General features: G+C 40.4%; 2 protein-coding genes across 6 annotated transcripts in view; one reads left to right on the forward strand and one right to left on the reverse strand.

The window, feature by feature from the left end:
- Nucleotides 1-2,479, forward strand: part of PDGFRL (platelet derived growth factor receptor like) — a 39,032-nt gene extending 36,553 nt beyond the window's left edge. The window contains exon 6 of the mRNA XM_048509123.1: nucleotides 1,586-2,479. Within this exon, the coding sequence (XP_048365080.1) occupies nucleotides 1,586-1,774 (189 nt within the window). The 3' untranslated portion in view covers nucleotides 1,775-2,479. The remainder of the gene's footprint in view (nucleotides 1-1,585) is intronic.
- A 3,338-nt stretch (nucleotides 2,480-5,817) lies between these two features.
- Nucleotides 5,818-17,897, reverse strand: part of MTUS1 (microtubule associated scaffold protein 1) — a 129,939-nt gene continuing 117,859 nt past the window's right edge. For all 5 annotated transcript variants that reach the window (XM_048509269.1, XM_048509270.1, XM_048509271.1 and 2 more), the window contains 7 exons: nucleotides 16,820-17,034; nucleotides 15,135-15,240; nucleotides 14,167-14,240; nucleotides 12,476-12,571; nucleotides 10,897-11,013; nucleotides 8,688-8,785; nucleotides 5,818-7,999 (listed from right to left, as the gene is read on the reverse strand). In XM_048509269.1, coding sequence (XP_048365226.1) covers nucleotides 7,783-7,999; nucleotides 8,688-8,785; nucleotides 10,897-11,013; nucleotides 12,476-12,571; nucleotides 14,167-14,240; nucleotides 15,135-15,240; nucleotides 16,820-17,034 — 923 coding nt within the window. In that variant the 3' untranslated portion in view covers nucleotides 5,818-7,782. The remainder of the gene's footprint in view (nucleotides 8,000-8,687; nucleotides 8,786-10,896; nucleotides 11,014-12,475; nucleotides 12,572-14,166; nucleotides 14,241-15,134; nucleotides 15,241-16,819; nucleotides 17,035-17,897) is intronic.

Consider the following 17,897-nt stretch of genomic DNA (forward strand, 5'->3'; position numbering starts at 1 on the left):
TGCGCAATGCACCGGGCATACGCCCTTGAGGGGGTCTGGTGAGGGCATGGCAGGGGCGTTCCGGGGCATGGCAGGGGCGTTCCGGGGGAACAAGGGCAGAGGACGCACCGGTGCACCGGGTGCTTTCCCCCTTTGCTACGCTTCTACTCTATTCTATATCCTATAGGAAAGAACAACCCTATCGTATGTTATCATAGTAACACACTAAAAGGCACTAAACACACTAAAAGGCACTAAGGCACTAAAACACTTACCACAGCCGTCTTAATCTGAAGGTTCATGGCTTGAATTCTTTGGTATATCACTGACAGGTAGGATTTCTATTGATGGAGTGGGAATTCCTCGCCTTCACCTCCCACTTCAGCCCCAAATGCTCCCCTTCTAAGATGGTGTGCCAATGGGACAGATAATGCCCCCCCCCCCAACTGTATTGAGAAGGCAGTCAGAGGTCTGCAGTAGAATGGTGGGGGTGGGAGGGATAGGTGAAAATCTCATACACATCTGCTTCCATGGGATAACTCCATTGAAGTTTTTTAAGAAGAGCAGATGGCAATTTGTTTTCTAGGTTTTTTTTCCCCAAGAGCAAAGTAAGCTCCTTTACCATTCAAAGAATACGTTCCTGGGTATAAACTCCATTGAACTGACTTCAGTACAATGCTGAGTAGACCTGTTTATGGCTACACTGTAACTTTCTTAGTTTTAGCTTAACTCTTGGACGGAAAAGGAAGGAAACATGCTATACTATTTTTACCATTAACGGGACTCCCAGGATAATAATTTGCATCAGCGTTTTTAGATCAAACAAAACTGAAACTGATTTAAAATGTCCAACGCATCAATCCTGTATCAGTTTATTCCCGCATAAATACTTATGCAAAATTAATAGGACTACATTCTTGTTAATACCCATCTTCCAAATTTATGGAATAAAATAATGTTTAAAGGCAATCTTGAAGGACCCAAATCTTCTGTGCTCTGTCTTCACTTGCACCAGTACTCTGAGATTACCACAGAAACCAAATAATATTAAATCCTCAGAAAAAAAAGCAAAGATCAGCAATTTCAATTCAAGGCTAATATATTTAAGGCAGTTCTTTGCAGTACTGCTGAAATGTTTATTATTAACAATGCAGTTCTTTGTAGAATTCTGCTGAACTCAGTAGGACTTCTGATTAAACTATACATTAGATCCCGTTGCAATAGTCTAGCATAGGTGTCAAACTCACAGCCTTCCAGATGTTATGGACTACAGTTCCCACCATCCCCTGCCACCATGATGCTGGCAGGGGATGATGGGAACTGCAGTCCATAACATCTGGAGGGCTGTGAGTTTGACACCTATGGTCTGGAGTATGGACCTCAATTCCAAATTCAATTTTATCTTCCAAAAGTTAAGGCTAATGTAAATTTAAAACAGGTAGCAGCAGACACACCTTTCATTTATGAGAGTAGCTATAATTCTGATACTGAACTAGCAGCCCAATCTCTTCTCCGGATTGCTCTGCAATATGTTTCATGCTATAACAAAATACTGTTAATTTTATTGTGCACTATTTACTGTTTTGTTTTGGTATTTTTCAAACAGTATGAAAGGCCTGTGATTATCCAAGACACTTGGAGGCTGATCGACAGAGGAATTGGTCACACCACAAGAATCTCAGAAAGTGTTATTAGTGTGGAAGATTTTGAAACCATTGATGCTGGAAACTACATTTGTGTAGCTCAGAACATTCGAGGACAGACCACAGTCGCTACCCACATTGAACTGATATGATATATGAGCTTGAAATAGAGCCAGAACAGGAAATGTATTGCTGGACTGTTTTTGGCGAGCTTTAACACACTGAACTTGAAGTAAGATGTGGTCCTACTCTCTACATTCCAATCTTTTGCCTACCAGGTGCATAGACCTAAGATGCTGATTGATAAGTGGTGCAGCAAAATGGCTGAACTATGAACCAACTCATCTCTAGTCTGAACCCAACTAGGTGGCCTCATGGAAGCCATCCTGTTAGTGGGTCTTTGTTGTCCTTCGCCTGGAGTGAAGTTCTGACCGACCTTATGGGGTTTGGATGTGAAAATCCTTGAGCTCTGTGATGTGTCTTAAACACTTGAAAGTGCCATATAAATACTAACCAGGAGAGTCACCCATTTTAGGAAACAAAAATAGTATTTCATATGATGCATCTCTGACAATATCGTTTAATGCACCCACAACATTAGCATAAAAATACTTGCTTCTTACAGAGCTGAACACAAAGGAAGAGGATATAAAATCATACTTGTATCATCAGTCATGTTCATCTGACAAGGATCCCTGGTGCTGGTATGGAAGTCTATAATTTCTCTCCAACAGCTTTAGTCATCAAGATAAAATGCTTTTAAACTTATGGTCGAAACCATAGCATGTGAGTTTTAATGGCATAAGTATACTAGATTAGTTTTTAAAGTTACACATTAAATAAAATACTTTGCAACATTTGAGTTTTTGATATTTGTAGATCCTAATGCTCTTCAAACGGTCTGTTTTCCTTTATAAAAAAATGCAGCATTCAGTATGTCCTCTAACAGTTCCCTTGTGGGAGGTGAAACCCAATTCTGTTGGGAATAAGAAAGGTTCTTTGCAGAATGTTACTTTGCTTTGCTTCTTTGTAAACACATTGCCAATATAACTGAAATGTAGAACAGGAAACAAATAGTTAACCCAAGAGTCTTATCCCAAGAACGAGCTTATTATGACTTATCTGTGCATTGCAACAGACCTATGTCGTATCAGCTTTCACATAGGGGAACTCACCTTTACAAAGCATTCTGCTGCACGATGGGGCTCCAAACACTTGGAGGAAGGAGGAGGGGCTCCAGGATTCTTTTCTGAATTGTTTTTGTAAGCTTACACTCTTTTCAATCTCCCCATGTCCTGTGATCATGTGATTGAGGCCAAGTGGAGTGTAAAGAAACAAACTGGTCCCTACACATTCCTTCTGCTTGAAAAAAATTATGTGGAAGGGAAGCCTGAAGCTCCTCATTCCTCCTTGCAGCACTCAAAGCCACACTGAGCCCCAAATGACTAGTGTCTGTTGTATACCTTAACATTAGACAGCACAGCCCAGTAAGTCGGTTGACTGACTGGTAAAATGTCTCATATTGTGATGGCCAGTTGACTGGCTACACCCTCTCAAGTTCAGCAAATCAGTCCAAGTACCCGAGTATCTAGTTGTTCTATAAGAGTTATACTGGCCTAGGCAATGTCTACCTCTTATTAAAAGGCCAGCCTTCCTTTAAAGTCTTCCCAAACTAGAAAGCCAACGTTGTTCAATAAAGAATGAAAATCCTAGAGAAGCCAATTTGTACATTTCAGTTATATTGGCAATGTTTTCAATGTTTACATTTCTAATGGGGTAAATGAGCCTCAGATATCATTTATAGGTAATGATGACAGAGGCAACAAGTATTGACTGATTAAGCTCTTCTACAGATGTTAATTCCCCAAGGGACAGCACTGAACCCCCCCCCCACCAAATCAGCTTAGTTAAGGGGAGCATTTCTGTCATGTTAGATAAGTTTGCTTCTGGAAAGTGCTGTGAATCCATAGCTGATTTATGGTGACCCTGTAGAATTTTCAAGGCACAAGTTGTACAGAGGTGGTTTGCCATTGCTTGCCTCTACACAAGGACCCTTCACTTCCTCGGAGGTCTATCATCCAACTGCTAAATAGGCGTGACTCTGCTTCACTTCTGAGTTCTAACAAGATCTGGCTAGCCTCAGTCATTCAGGGATATAAAATATTACTGATAAATATGGAAAGCCTGTGGCACTACTGTCGGTTCCATTTGTCACAATCACTCCCATATAATTCACATGTGTGTAAATATAGACTTTTTAATTATCAGGTGTGACACTTGTATAAAATAGAATCAGTTTAAAGACAATGTTCACTTTACTTAGTTTGCAAGACTCATCGCTTTCTGCTTTTATTTCACAGAGTTTATTAGATGTTTGCAATGCTGATAAATATCACTGATAAATATCCTTTGGTCTATATGACTTTTATTGCAAACTTAACATAATAAACAGCTATGTACACATTCTCAGAAAAGTATTATCGCTTAGGGCTGCATCATTCAGTGCTATGCAAATACATACATTTCTGCGCACAGTAGTTTAAAAGCTAAATTCTACCTTTCAGAAACCCTTGGCTAAGAACACACTTAACCCTGATCTCAATTTTGGCAGAGTTGAGGGAGTATGCAAACAGCTGTTGTGTCTCACTACCCCATTGTAACCTAATAAAGATAAGAAGGTCAAGGTTCATTCCCTTTTTATGAAATGGATTGGGACATACCATGCAAAGAAAACTAGCCAAATGCATGTTATAGATAAATAAGTGATAACTGATTTACCATAATGCTATTGAAAGGTTGTCCCTTATTTGGTTTGAAAACACAGGCAGTTGGGTGAAAATGTTGATGTTTATATAAGGAAGTAATCTCTCATTCTTAACCTCACCTTCAATGTATTTATTTCTGCAAGAACTTCTCTTAGGCTAGCCTGATCCGGGCAAGTATTTGGATGGGAGACCTCCAAGGAATATCCAATTGTGTATAGCAGATAAGTTCCAACATTAATATTTTGTAAGAATGTTTAGCTTTTCAGATTAGGGTGCATTCAGTGTCTCTGGATGTGTATCCCTTCTAAACAGCAATGGTCAACCATGCCTCACAGTTTTGTTGAATGTCTCATTCTGACAACAGTATGACCATTGTCTGGTATCTACTCAATATTGTGCATGCCCAGAGAGAGCTGGATCTTCCTACTCTAATTGCTGAGGAATGCTCCATTCACAGGCATAAGAAAACAAGAATGTAAGAAAGGCCGTGCTGGATCACAGCAAGACCTATCAAACCCAACAGTCTCTTCTCACAGTGGCCAGCCAGGTGTTTCTAGGATGCCCACAAGCAAGAAGACTACAGCAGCATTATCCTGCTCGAGTTCTACAGTACCTAACATAATAGATATGCTCCTCTGATACTAGGGATAATAGGTATGTATGATGACTAGTATCCATTTTGACTAGTAGCCATGGATAACCCTGTCCTCCATGAACATGTCATCTCCCTTCTTAAAGCCTTCCAAGCAAGCAGCTATCATCACACCTTGGGGCAGGGATTTCCACAATTTAACTACATGTTGTGTGAAGAAGTATTTCCCTTGGTCTGTTTTGAATCTTCCATCCTTTGGCTTCAGCAGATGACCTTATGCCCTAGTATTATGAGAGAGGAAAGCTTCTCCCCGACCATACTCTTCACATTATACATAATCTTACGGACCTCTTCCATGTCTCCCTTACCCTTTTTTCTAAGCTAAACATCCCTAAGCATTTTAACTTCATAGAGCAGTTGCTCCAGTCCCCTGATCATTTTGGTTGCTCTTTTTTTACATCTTCGCAAACTCTGTATTATCCTTTTCTAAGGCGTGGTGACCAAAATGATGCACAATATTCCAGACACTTAAGATAACGGGCCTGTAATTTCCTGGATCCCCTTGGAACCCTTTTAATAAATGGATAAAGACGAGCCCTTTGATACAACATTATGAATGACTGAAAGCCAACAGATCATGCGGGAAAAGGAGTCAGTGATGTAGTTTCCCATGCAAGTGACCTCCCAGGTTCAGACTTTCCTAGAGCCACACTGAAAGCAGCCATAAGGAAACAGCACCTCCGCCATCTGGGAAAAAATCAGTCTTGCATGGTTTGATCAGCAAACACATGACCCGTTTCCTTGCCCACCCTTTCCCCAATGATGCAAGAGTCTTATAAACCAGTAGAAAAAAAGTTTTATTTAAATTTTCGACACTCAAGTATACATAGCATCAAATTTGTTCTTGCCAAAGAAATAAAATTGCTCCAAGACATAGTTCTAAGCCAAGTTTCAGCCTAAAGCGGAATTTTCATGGTTCTACTCAATTTCTGGACAAGAGTTAATTCAGAAGTGCTGATATCTCTAGCTACAGTGCTGAGTACAATCCCATAAATGGGGTAAGGGCAAATAAAATGTTGCACAGGGCAGGCACACTTTATACATTAAATATTTCATCCTTGAATTTTTCATATTACAGAGTAGATAATACTTCCATAATTACAGAATAAGTGTATCTAAAATCTTCCTCTTTCAGAGCAAACATTTTTGCATCTTAGACCATAACATTTGGTTTTAACATTTTACTATTCAAGTTGACTGAAGATTACTCTCGACTCCCTTTCTCCAGTTTTGTGGAAGTGACAAAGAAACCTCCAACGGTTCTCAAATTTTCATTGCAAAGTAATAGTCAGTCAGTTATTTGCTAATCAGTAAACTATTCCACAGCAAAGGAATTATCAATGCATTCTTGGATGTTGAGGTGATGACCCCTATAGACAGCATCAGACAGTCCATTTGATAAAGTGTGTTTGCACTCCAAAGACCTATAAAATCCTAAAAATAATTTTTGACCAGATCTTCAACAAGAGCAGACATGCACTATGTCATCTTTAAATTTGTAATACAGTATCCAGTGTTACATGTGACATGAACATCTTCCATATACGACTTCAGCAATGCGATCCAATTTTGTCTTTCTAATGGTTGGGGGCGGAGAGCGGAGAAATCCTCTTCGTAAATGAAACTGAAGATGAAGAGTCCTGAAGTCTATTAGAAAGGACAGGTAAATCTGTTGCAGATAACCTGGGTGTGGATTTCTCCTTTTAGCCATTAATTGCAAGTGTGCAAAAAAGTGCAAAATGGTAATTCATTGGTAACAGGATTTTAACTCTTCAAAATGCAAAGAAAAATAAATATTGGTAGGCATACACACCCTCATTCTCTTGCTTATTGGTGGAAGAACAGCACTTGAATGCCTTCACTTCAGTTTGAAATCTGGCAATTTTGGATCAGATCAGCCTTCTAAAGTTGTTTATCACACTGACAGAAGGAATTGCATGTCTGCTATGTAGTGTTTTAAGAAAGAGGGGGGATGCTCGCAGGGGGAAAATAATTCCAAAATAGATATGGTATAAAGTGGGAAAGCAACAAAAAAAAATTGAACATTACATTATTGTTTAAGAGATTATCAGTTTACAGATTTGACTGAAATAGGCAAACAAAATAAAAAACAACCATTTCCTTTCATCTTTTTACTGAACTGAAGCAAAGAGATTAGGGGGAACGCAACAGCACTTTTCCTCAGCCCCAGAGAAGACAGAAACCTTTGATTAAAAAAAACATGCATACAGACAATGTTTTATTCATGATATACATGTCACTATATTCTTCATTTTTCATCCTTTACAATGTACATGACAAAGATGGCCACATCAGACACACTTCATGTGCTACATCCAATCCTTTCACACTACACCGCGATTCTCAGAAAGGTGTCTACGGTGAGCAAACACATTAAAGGTTATGACCATATATTTATAAGCCCCTGAGCATTTTTCCCTATGGTTAGGCGAAAGGCAAAAACGAACAAGACCTCTTCTTGCTCTTTTAAGTGCTTTGTGCGACAACGTCCAGAGGTTATTACTAAAGTCTTTTTGTAAAAAACAAAACAAAACGAGAAGCATTGGTAAGCCCTACTCCGATGCTCTCAGGATGTCTTATATCTGTTCCTCACAACAGCAGTTTTCAGTTACATCTCAATCACACACAGTTAATGTAACTCTGCTCCCTCGATTCATGTTTTCAGTTCTGCAGATCATGGATTAATGTCTCTATGAAAGGAGTCGCTCCACACACAGAGGTGTCATCTTGGTGACACAGGGGGGCTGGAGAAGGAGCCAGAATTCCTTGGAGACTGAAAAGGCATCGGTGGAGTAGTAGGGGACAGTGCTCTTCGGCTGCACAGGTCGCCATTGTGTAACTTCCACAGAAGTTCTTCATTTTCCAATGACAGGCGTTTGTTTACTTTGGATTCTTTCTCCAGGGACTCTTGTAAAACTGCCTGCTCGGTGGAAAGTTGTCTGAGGGGGGAAAGAAAGGAGAGGGAAGTGGGGGAGGAGAAGGAGCCACATAGTTACAGTCTAGATTTGGAGTTCACAATATGCTCATACCATATGCTACCCATCTGCTTGGCCCTTAGTAGCAGTTTCCCACAGGAACCCACCAGAGTAGTGAGAGGTGCAGCGCTCACCCTTCTTGGGATCCAAGTGCTTCTTGAGACTACAGACGTGCGGAGGGACACAAGAGTTCCTCAGCCGGCTGGACTGCAGTTCCCTTGAGGCAGTTTTTTATCACTCTGAAGTGGAGGTGTCCCCACAAAAGATGATATCGCCTCTAGCTAGCACTTGAATAGAATGTTCTCTCTTCCGCTTGAACACAACATTCTAGACCATTTATGAGTTATTGATATTTCACCAGGACACCAAAGTTGTCTCTAATTTTAGTGGCAACAAGTAATCTCCCAAAGATGGGCTCTTGTGCAAACCCCACAGAGAGAAGTGTGGGACGTGTTCCTGAGCTGTTGGACAAGCTGCTCTTCACTTGCCAAGGAACTGGGCTCTTGTTTAATGGAACTGAAGCTCTCGCCTTCCCACACAGGCTCAAGGGAGCTCCTGACATGCCTTTCCATTCAACATCCTTCCATCTGCATACTGCAGATGTTATACAGGGTAACAGACTGGACAGCTATCTTGTTTCTATTTAATTTACCTGGATAGCTCCATGTGTTTGTCCATTCGAGCTTTTAACTCTTCATTTTCCTGCTGAAGTTTCCTCCATTTTTCCACTAACGCTGTGTTGTTCTCAACCTTGCAGAGGAACACGCATAAATATTTTATTTATTTATTATTTTTATCCTGTCCTATCCCCAAAGGGCTCAGGGCAGGTCACAGCACAATTCCAACAGTATAACAGTTTAAAAATATAAACGTTAAAATACACATAATAACAATACAATATATAGTACAATCTGTACTAAACCAACATTGCACAGGTGTTAAAAATACAATAAATTATGCTATTATGCTAAAACCAACACAACAGGTGTCAGAGCAGATGGTGAGTAAAACTTCTCCCTCAACTTCCTCCTCCTACTCATCCCCCCGCACTCCTGGGGGTCAAAAGAAGATGACATTACTTCCTTTGAAGTTATTAATACAAGTTATTGGATATACACATATAAGTACAATCAGGTTGCTCTATTATGGCGTTTTATTGAACTCAAAGACAAAGCAAACGTAGCTCAAAACTTATAGGAAACATAAAACACACCTGTAAAAAAAATCTTTGACAAGAGCTATATGTTGCTATTCTTTCACCCATATTTCTTAAATTGATCTCTAACAGGAGAAAACTGGTAACAACCATTTCCAAGACAGATAATGTCTTACAGTTAATGAGAAGTCAACTCTTAATGCAACACAGTCTACAGACTCCATCAAAATTCAATGGAAGATGTTCAAATCATGAACACCAAAACTTCTACTGATGTGGTTTGCCATTTTTTGCTGTTATCACTGTGAAAAATCCTGTCTCTTTAGTGTAAATTGGACTGCAGACCAGTCATGTTCGAGACACAGTATAATTCTTTACAGTCTCAGAATGGAGAAACCTGCATGAGGATCCCTATTCAGTTATGATGCCGAACAACTGTAGCTCTAATATCATCCAACTACTTCATAGGTCTATTCTAATGGCGCAATGGGAGAAAATCCCAAAGGTGCCACCCTGAACTCTTTGAAGAAAGGGTGAAATAAGATTGGTAGCAATAGAAGTGTTTGTGGAGACAGTATAAAGGTGAAGCTGATCAGTTGCACCGCAATAAAGTCTACACAAACACAGGGAGAAATACTAGAATTTGTTTGCATAGGGGAAATCACCGCACTAGCACTTTGCCATACATTCAAGCAGCCCACTCTTTCTCAGTATCATTTTCTATATAACAAGATTAATTCATACAATATCAGATTTCCTACACTGAATTTCAAATTTAGCAACATACAACTGCTTCTCTATGGCATATGAAACTTGCTCTGCTTTTTGTACACATATGCATCTCACACAATGAAGTTTTCATGAGAACTATGCCTTAGTTCATAGGTGTCAAATTCGTGGCCCTCCAGATGTTATGGACTACAGTTCCCATAATCCTCTGCCTGCATCATGCTGGCAGAGGATTATGGGAACTGTAGTCCATAACATCTGGAGGGCCGTGAATTTGACACCTGTGCCTTAGTTCATCCACACAAGAGATTCTTGTTGGACATGGCAATTCTCAAAGCAGCTCTTGGTCGAAGCTCAATACAGCTGACCTTTCAAAGATTCAAGTCAGTCAGTGCCTTTGTACATCCAAACAGTTTGAAACTTCTTGGGATCCTCTGACTGCGTTTCTTCAGTTTTTGAAAGCCAAAATGTTCATCAGCAATATTTACCTATATCAATTTCTTCCAAAGGATCTGAGCAGTGCTACTAGATGTGGGAATATCCAAACACACCTCTCTGCACCGTGGAGGATTTTGCACCATGGAAGGTAACACAAATGCATCTCATACACACAAAGCCTGTTTGATATTACTGTGTTGGAAAAGTTTGCAGCCAGATGCTTTAGCTCTAGAGAGGAAAGCATTGGTAGATTGTATAGAATAAATCTTTATTTTGCTCTTTTAGTCAACCCAGTGACATCAAGGAATTTACAGAGCGAATATATACTCAAACTGCAACATGGAAAACCAAGGGGGAGAACTTTCTGATCTATTTTCTCAAGGTTAAATTTCATTTTTTTGAAACTAACTGATATGCACACTCCTGGACAGATTTTGGTGCCCTTTGCCACTATTTCAGTACCTGAGTTATTACAGCACAAAAACATACAGGAATTCAGAATTTAGAAAACTCTACACAACACCAAGGAAAACCTTACCATTTTTTCCATCTTCAACAACTTGACATCTTGTTGGTGCAGTTTCTCATTCTTGATCTCCAGCACTGCTTTTAAACTTTCCAGCTCTCGTTCAAAATACATGATCTGAGGGTTTTTCTGAAAAATGACATCCAGAAAATTTTACAGACACCTTTATCCCAGGTATATGGAAGACATGTCAGGTAAAGGTACCACCAGTACATTCTTTACCTAACATGTCACATCCAGGAGCATTTATATGAAAGAAAGAATGAGGGGAAAAATCTCTTTAAAACAAAGGTCTTTGGAAGGCATTTTACAGGCTGGCTTTCTAGCCCTGTTTGAAATTAAAGCTACTCTTATAAACGTATTTTATTGGTGTAAGCTACGATGAACAATTCAGATCAGTGTTCTATTGCTTTTAAAAACCATGGATCAGCCTAAAGAAAAGCACATGGCAATCAGTACTCCACCTCTGAAACCATAAAAAGTGATATTGTGATGAGAAAAAAAGAAAATGTATCAAACCTAACAGCTAAATATAACAATAGCATACAAAGCGTTTGCAGCTCTAGAAGAAAAAGTTGATCTCATATATAAATTATGTTTAAGGATACAACTGCATCAACTATTTCTTATGAGGAGCCAGCAATGTAAGTACACATATCCAACAAACAACAGTGCACATAATTATAATTAAACCACTACATATCTCCAAACATCTTCTAGCCCTTTTTCACTTGCATCTTTTTAAGTGTTCAAGATCAGTGCAAAGGAAGGAAAATTAAATTAAGAACATGTCTTATAGACGTATCTAACATATTCATCTGACAGGTAAAGATTCTGAAACCAGAAGTTGAAAGACAAACTTAATAGCAGACATTCAAAGAGACCCAGAGATAATCTTTCCAGGTGCTTAGAATTTTCCAATTTAAACTGTATTAACTTATGAATCTGCCAAGTTTGTCTGGAAAGGAGGAAATGAGGCAATAGTTAAAGTTGAAAGAAGGCAAACTTTTTAAGAAAAGAAAGCCAACTGAACCAGACACTGGGAATCAAAAGATGGCAAGATAAGAATGTGCATCAATCATTAGGTACATAATGTGAAAATACATCAAAGCTTAAATTTAACATACTATCCTGCGTAATGTTAATATCAGTTTACTGCAGGTTTCACTGTACTGCTGAATCTTTTATAGCGAAGATCCTCTTAATGTCACAAGAGGCAAGATGAGAGTCTGTCCTCTCAAGAAATAGTTAAACAATAAATTATTGAGGAACAGTTTAACTTATGCTTCAAGCTATTAAGAACAGGGCAGACCATATTCCCTCCGTTTATAGCAATTTGAGCATAGTAGATTTGCTAAAAACGAAACTGCCTTTATTTCTAAATTCATGTGTACCAGCCAGAAAGAGCTATTCATGCTCTTACTTGGAAACACTTTAAAACATATACACATCTTTCACAACAGAATTTGCTCTGGATGGGCAGCATAATGGCAGAGGCACTGAAAAAGTCCCAGATACTAATTAAAAATCTATAAATTTAGATTGAGGTTGTCCAGCTGTACATTTAGATTTAAGTTCACAAGCTACTTACAAGATTTGCTTTTTCTTTGGCTATTCGTTTTTGCTCTTCTAACTTCAGCTTTTCATTTAAGGATTCGTTTTCACTCTGTAGGTCAGCAATTTTTTTCTGAGTGGTAGAACAACATGAATTATTATTTAGTTCATGCAACTCAAGCCAGGCTTCTAACTGGTCTTACAAACTAATGCACAATAAAAATGGGAGCTCTGCTAACAAAAATGCTGAGGCCAAATCATGAGTTCACAGAGTTACAGGCCGTTTATGCACTTGTGATCCCCTTTACATTGTGCATACATTTCCTTCAGGTTTGTTTCTCGGTTATGCACACATTTTGCCCTCTTCAAAACTCATCCAGCCTTCAGATCAGAGAATCCCAAGTTTCCAAAATCTCTGGAGGTGCAACTTTTCCCCTCCCTTCACAGGGAAAGCGAAGGAGATCAGCATGCATTTAGCTTTCTTTGGATTTTCTTGATCCTTCCTGCTTTTCCCACCCCAGCAATTAATTAATTAATTAATTAATTAGTTTTCTATACTGCCCTATCCCCAATTCCTCCCACTCTTCAAGCCACCATTTCAGTATGATCAGAAGAGCTTCCTTTTCTTAAAAAAAAATTTTTTTCACCCTGAAGGTCCATCATTGGAGTGACAGACCAAGTGAAACTGACAAGAAATTGACATGGCCTAGCAAACTAATACTAGACCAGGGGTCTGCAACCTGCGGCTCTCCAGATGTTCATGGACTACAAATCCCATCAGCCCCTGCCAGCATGGCCAATTGGGATTTGTAGTCCATGAACATCTGGAGAGCCACAGGTTGCAGACCGCTGCACTAGACCAAAGATGGCAAGGAAAAAGAGGCAGCAAGCAACTTCCCCAAATGGAAGTTGAACAGAAACAATGAGGAAGCGGTGGGGGAGGCAGGAACAAAATGGTGGATTGGCTCAGATAAGGACACTTCACAGGGACAGAATCCTGTGCAAAAAACCCTCAAAACCTGTGAGAAAACCCCACGGTGAAGCAAACAGCCACAGGGTAAGTAGTCCATGAATAAATGGCCATAGTCTGTACCTGAGCTTTTACCACAGAGCCAGAGCCGGCTCTAAAAAGTAAATAATGAAGCTGAGTGTCCATGTTGGAAAAGGCTGACAAAAAACAGTGGTAGCCATTATAACTAATAGGAATCCAAGGTAAGCTCAGTGGTTATGATTCAGAGAATCAATGTTCTCAATCAGGTTTAATTTCAGCAAACAGTTGATCTGAGCAACGAACACCAGCTTACGTCAGAGTCACACTGTCTAGCCTCAGGTCACATTTCTGCAGGGAGGGCTACCAGAAATACCAGCAATTCATACAGGTTCTTTAGAACAAGTACGGTTGCCAGCCTCCAAGGTGGAGCCTGCAGACCTCACACATTTACAGCTGATCTCCATAATACACAGATCAGTTTTCCTGGAGAATAGTGCCACTTAGCAGGGTGAACTGCTGAGCTCCTTTTTTCTACATCCTGCCCTCTGCAGGCTGCACCCCCAGGAATTTTCCAACCTGTAAACTGGCAACTCTAAGAGCAAGTGAGGGTACAGAATTATGGTTAGACTCCACAGTGCAGCAATACAAGTTACAAATCCAAGGCAAATGGTATTGTTATGGCAGGTTACGACTCTATTTTATGGGTGCCTGCATGTCCAAAAAAGAGAAACCCAAACCTCTAGTTCTTCTTGTTTTTCTTGGAACGATTCTCCAAGTGACTTTCTTTCTGATTCATGGGTATTCTTGAGCTCTGAAAAATGTATGAAAGGTCATTTAACATCACATGATAAGTGTGCTTGCTTAATACTCAATTATATGCAAGTCCAGCGGCACCTTAGAGAGCAACAAGATTTTCAGGGTCTAAGCTTTCAAGAGCCATGTTCCCTTCATCAGATATGGTATACCCCGAAACACATGTGGGCCTTTAAGGTGCTGCTGAAGTTGAATCCAGCCATTCTCCTGCAGCCCCATGTGGCTACCCTGTGAAACAGGCTTAATGTTCAGTGACAATTTTCATTACAATTCCTAGCTTATATGATGTTACATATACTGAAATTCAGATCATTATTTGGGTAGGGAAAACACCAGCTGATAATAGAATGAAAGATGGCAAATGCCGGATATTTTTAGTGTCAGGATAAAAATATCCCTTTCAATTAACAACATCTCCAACATTTCTCAGCCTACAGGCAACTCTGGAAACTTTGAAAGTGGGTGGTGGGTACTCTTCAGAATTTCCCCATGGAAAGTAGAGTCAAAACCAAAACAGCTGCTACAAGAAACACAGGCAAATAGACGACCTCTCTTCTCACACTTCCTAGGAAGAAGGAATGCCTGAAGGGGAAATGACACCACCCACTGACTAAAGAAAGCCTGGGTGTTTACCTGTCCTCCTGATCATCTAGTGGCTGCCTGTTATGGCAGCCATGGGAAATCCTTTCATTTCAATTACCGCAACTAATAACAAATCCAACTAATAACAAATCTTACAACAGTCACCACTTTTTGAAAAGCTTGGAAGATGTCAAGGAAAATACTGGCAACTACCCTGGTGCCAACAAGTACCCTGTCAGGGAACCCTGCCTCAAGTAGGAATCCACCAGAGAACTGAATACACTCTTGGCAAATAAGACAGATAACGTGCCTGAAAAGGATGATTCATATTCCTTCTTCAGTTCTTCGAACTTTTCCGTATGACTGGCTTCCAGTTCTAGTTTAAAGTTTTCATGCGCAACAGTCAAGTCATCAACCTGATGAGTAAAAATATTCATATTTTTCAAGACATGTGAAATGGTTTTCCAATTTGTTTCTGGGCGCAATTCAAAATGCTAGTTCTTAATTATTTATTTTAAACATTTTTATGCTTCCTTTCCACCAAAAGCCTTCTCTACTTATTCTTTCGGGTAGAAACAGCTTTTGTTTGCCTTATGAAAACACAAGGGAGAATTAATGGGAGAGGATTACTTATACCATGGTGGAGAATGAGAAGGGAAATGAGTCTCTAATGATATGGCAGATATTTTAGATCCTACGGTAGCATTGCATGAATGTCAGCATTCATGGACATAATGGGAAATTAGAACTAAGCAGCAGTGAAAGAAAAGTATCTGGAAACTCCATGTACAAAATGGAGCTTCCAACATGCAAGGAGACTGCATCAAAGCAATTCATATGAATTCACTCTGCATTAGATGCCTTGGCTCCAATATCAAACACATCAGAGAGACAAGATACCATTCTTCATTATAGGCATTGCTCAAAATGATTGGCTTCATCTTATATTAATTCTAGATCTAAATTAGGGGTGTTGAATTCATTCGAAATGAGGGGCAGATAATATGACATACCGTAAATGTGACTTGGCCTGGCTGGGCCCGGATAGAGGGTACTGTCTTGGCTGGTGATCCCCCAGCAGTCTTGCCAGCTTAGAATGACACTGGGGGAGGTGGTCAGCGCTGGGGGGGGGTGTGCCTGCCTCAGCTGGCAAGCCCACAGCAAGTTCACCAGCCCAGATCAGCCCTGGGGGTGAGGTGGGGGGATATGGTTGCCTCAGCCCAAATTGACACTGGGGAGGGTGACTATCTTGGTTGGCGAGCCGAGTCTGAGTTGGAGGAGGTGGTCAGCACTGGTGGGCGGGTGGCTGCCTCGGTTGCGAACTCACCAGGCCACAGCGGGATGGGTGGGTTCCTGGACTGGCGAGCCTGCAGCAGGGAGCGGGGGGCGGCAGCATAGTTTGACTCAGCTGGCTCATGGGTTCGATAAGGCCTCTCAAGGGGCCCGATCCAGTCCCCAGGCCACATGTTTGACACCCCCAGAAGGTTTTTAAATTAATTCAAGCAACGACAAGCTTATTCCTATATAAATTTAGTGACTTCATTTTTATTCGAGTGACACCACTGTATTAAAAAGAGCAAAACTACTTTGAACTTTATAGCAAATGGAAAAAATCCATCAATAAATAATATTGGAGCAAGTCTCTGAAGCAAAAATATTTTGGGAAGGCATTAACATCTCCTGGATAAGTCTCATTGGCCCGAACAAGAGCTCAGAGGCGTAGCTTCAAGGAGGCTGGAGGGGTGTGCGACGCACTGGGCATGCGCCCCTGTGAGGGTGTGGCGAGGGTGTTCTGGGGGTGTTCCAGGGTGTGACTGGGGCATTCTGGGGCAGGACGGGGGGGCAGAGGATGCACCAGTGCACCGGGCACTTTCCCCCCTTGTTACGCCTCTGCAAGAGCTGCATTATTAAAAAAGACCCAATGAACAAGCCTACCTTCAGCTTGCTTACTGGTTTATTCACCCAAATATCAGCCCCTGCTCTTGGACTGCCTACCTGCTCTTGGAGCTGGGTTTTGTATTTTTCAGCTTCTTCAATACAGATACTCTGCAGTTTCTCGCATTCTGCTGTGTAGAACTGTTTTAGCCTTTCCTCCAACTCAGCTAGATCGCTTTGGTGTTGTTGGTTCAGCTTCTGCACAAATCCTTCATAAGCGGCTTGCAGTTCATTCCTCTCTTTCTCCAATTTCTCACATGCTGACGAAGCAGTTCCTAGAAACGAACAGATTGAAAAAGAAATAAGCTATTAGAATTAATAAACATCATTCAATATCTTTAAAGACAGAAATATTCCTAGATTTTAGAGAATGAGTACAGTCCAAATGAAGAAGAGTTGGTTTCAATACCCCACTTTTCTTTACCTTTAAGGAATCCCAAAGCAAACTCCTTCCCTTTTTCTTCCCACAACAGGCACCTTGTGAGGTAGGTGGAGCTGAGAGAGTTCTGAGAGAACTATTACTAGTCCAAGGTCACCCAGCAGGCTTCATGTAAAGGAGCAGGGAAACAAATCCAGTTCACTAGATTAGAGTCTGCTGCTCATGTGAAGGAATGGGGAGTCAACCCCAGTTCTCCAGATCCACCACTATTAACCACTACACTACCGTTCCTTGGATGCAAGTTCAGAACAACAGATGGTTTCATAAGCCATCAGGTATCTCTGCAAGGATTTTGGAAAAGTATTTTTAAAGGTTTTCATTTCAAATTAAAATTCTAGAACCAAAAAAAGTATATGCAAGGTTATGCTGTTGCCCCATAAAGGTGACCAACACACACACACACACACACACACACACACACGTATAAAAATTCATCTAATACATGGTTAATTTTGATATTGGTTTTACTAACAACTTGTGATTTTAACCAGCAAACAACCTAGAACTAAAATTCAGGGAGTTAAAGTCTCATGTTTCCAAAAAGGATTATCCAGCTTTAACACACACAAAAAGAAATTCTACTTTGAACAAGATAATATCAGGCCTCAAAAGATGGCCAAATCAACATCAATGGGGCGCATCTCTTTCATTCTTCTTTCACCCGGGAGTACCTATATAAAGTCTGTATGGATACGGTAG

This window comes from Sphaerodactylus townsendi, linkage group LG10, assembly GCF_021028975.2.
Source record: "Sphaerodactylus townsendi isolate TG3544 linkage group LG10, MPM_Stown_v2.3, whole genome shotgun sequence".
Taxonomy (NCBI): Eukaryota; Metazoa; Chordata; class Lepidosauria; order Squamata; family Sphaerodactylidae; genus Sphaerodactylus; species Sphaerodactylus townsendi.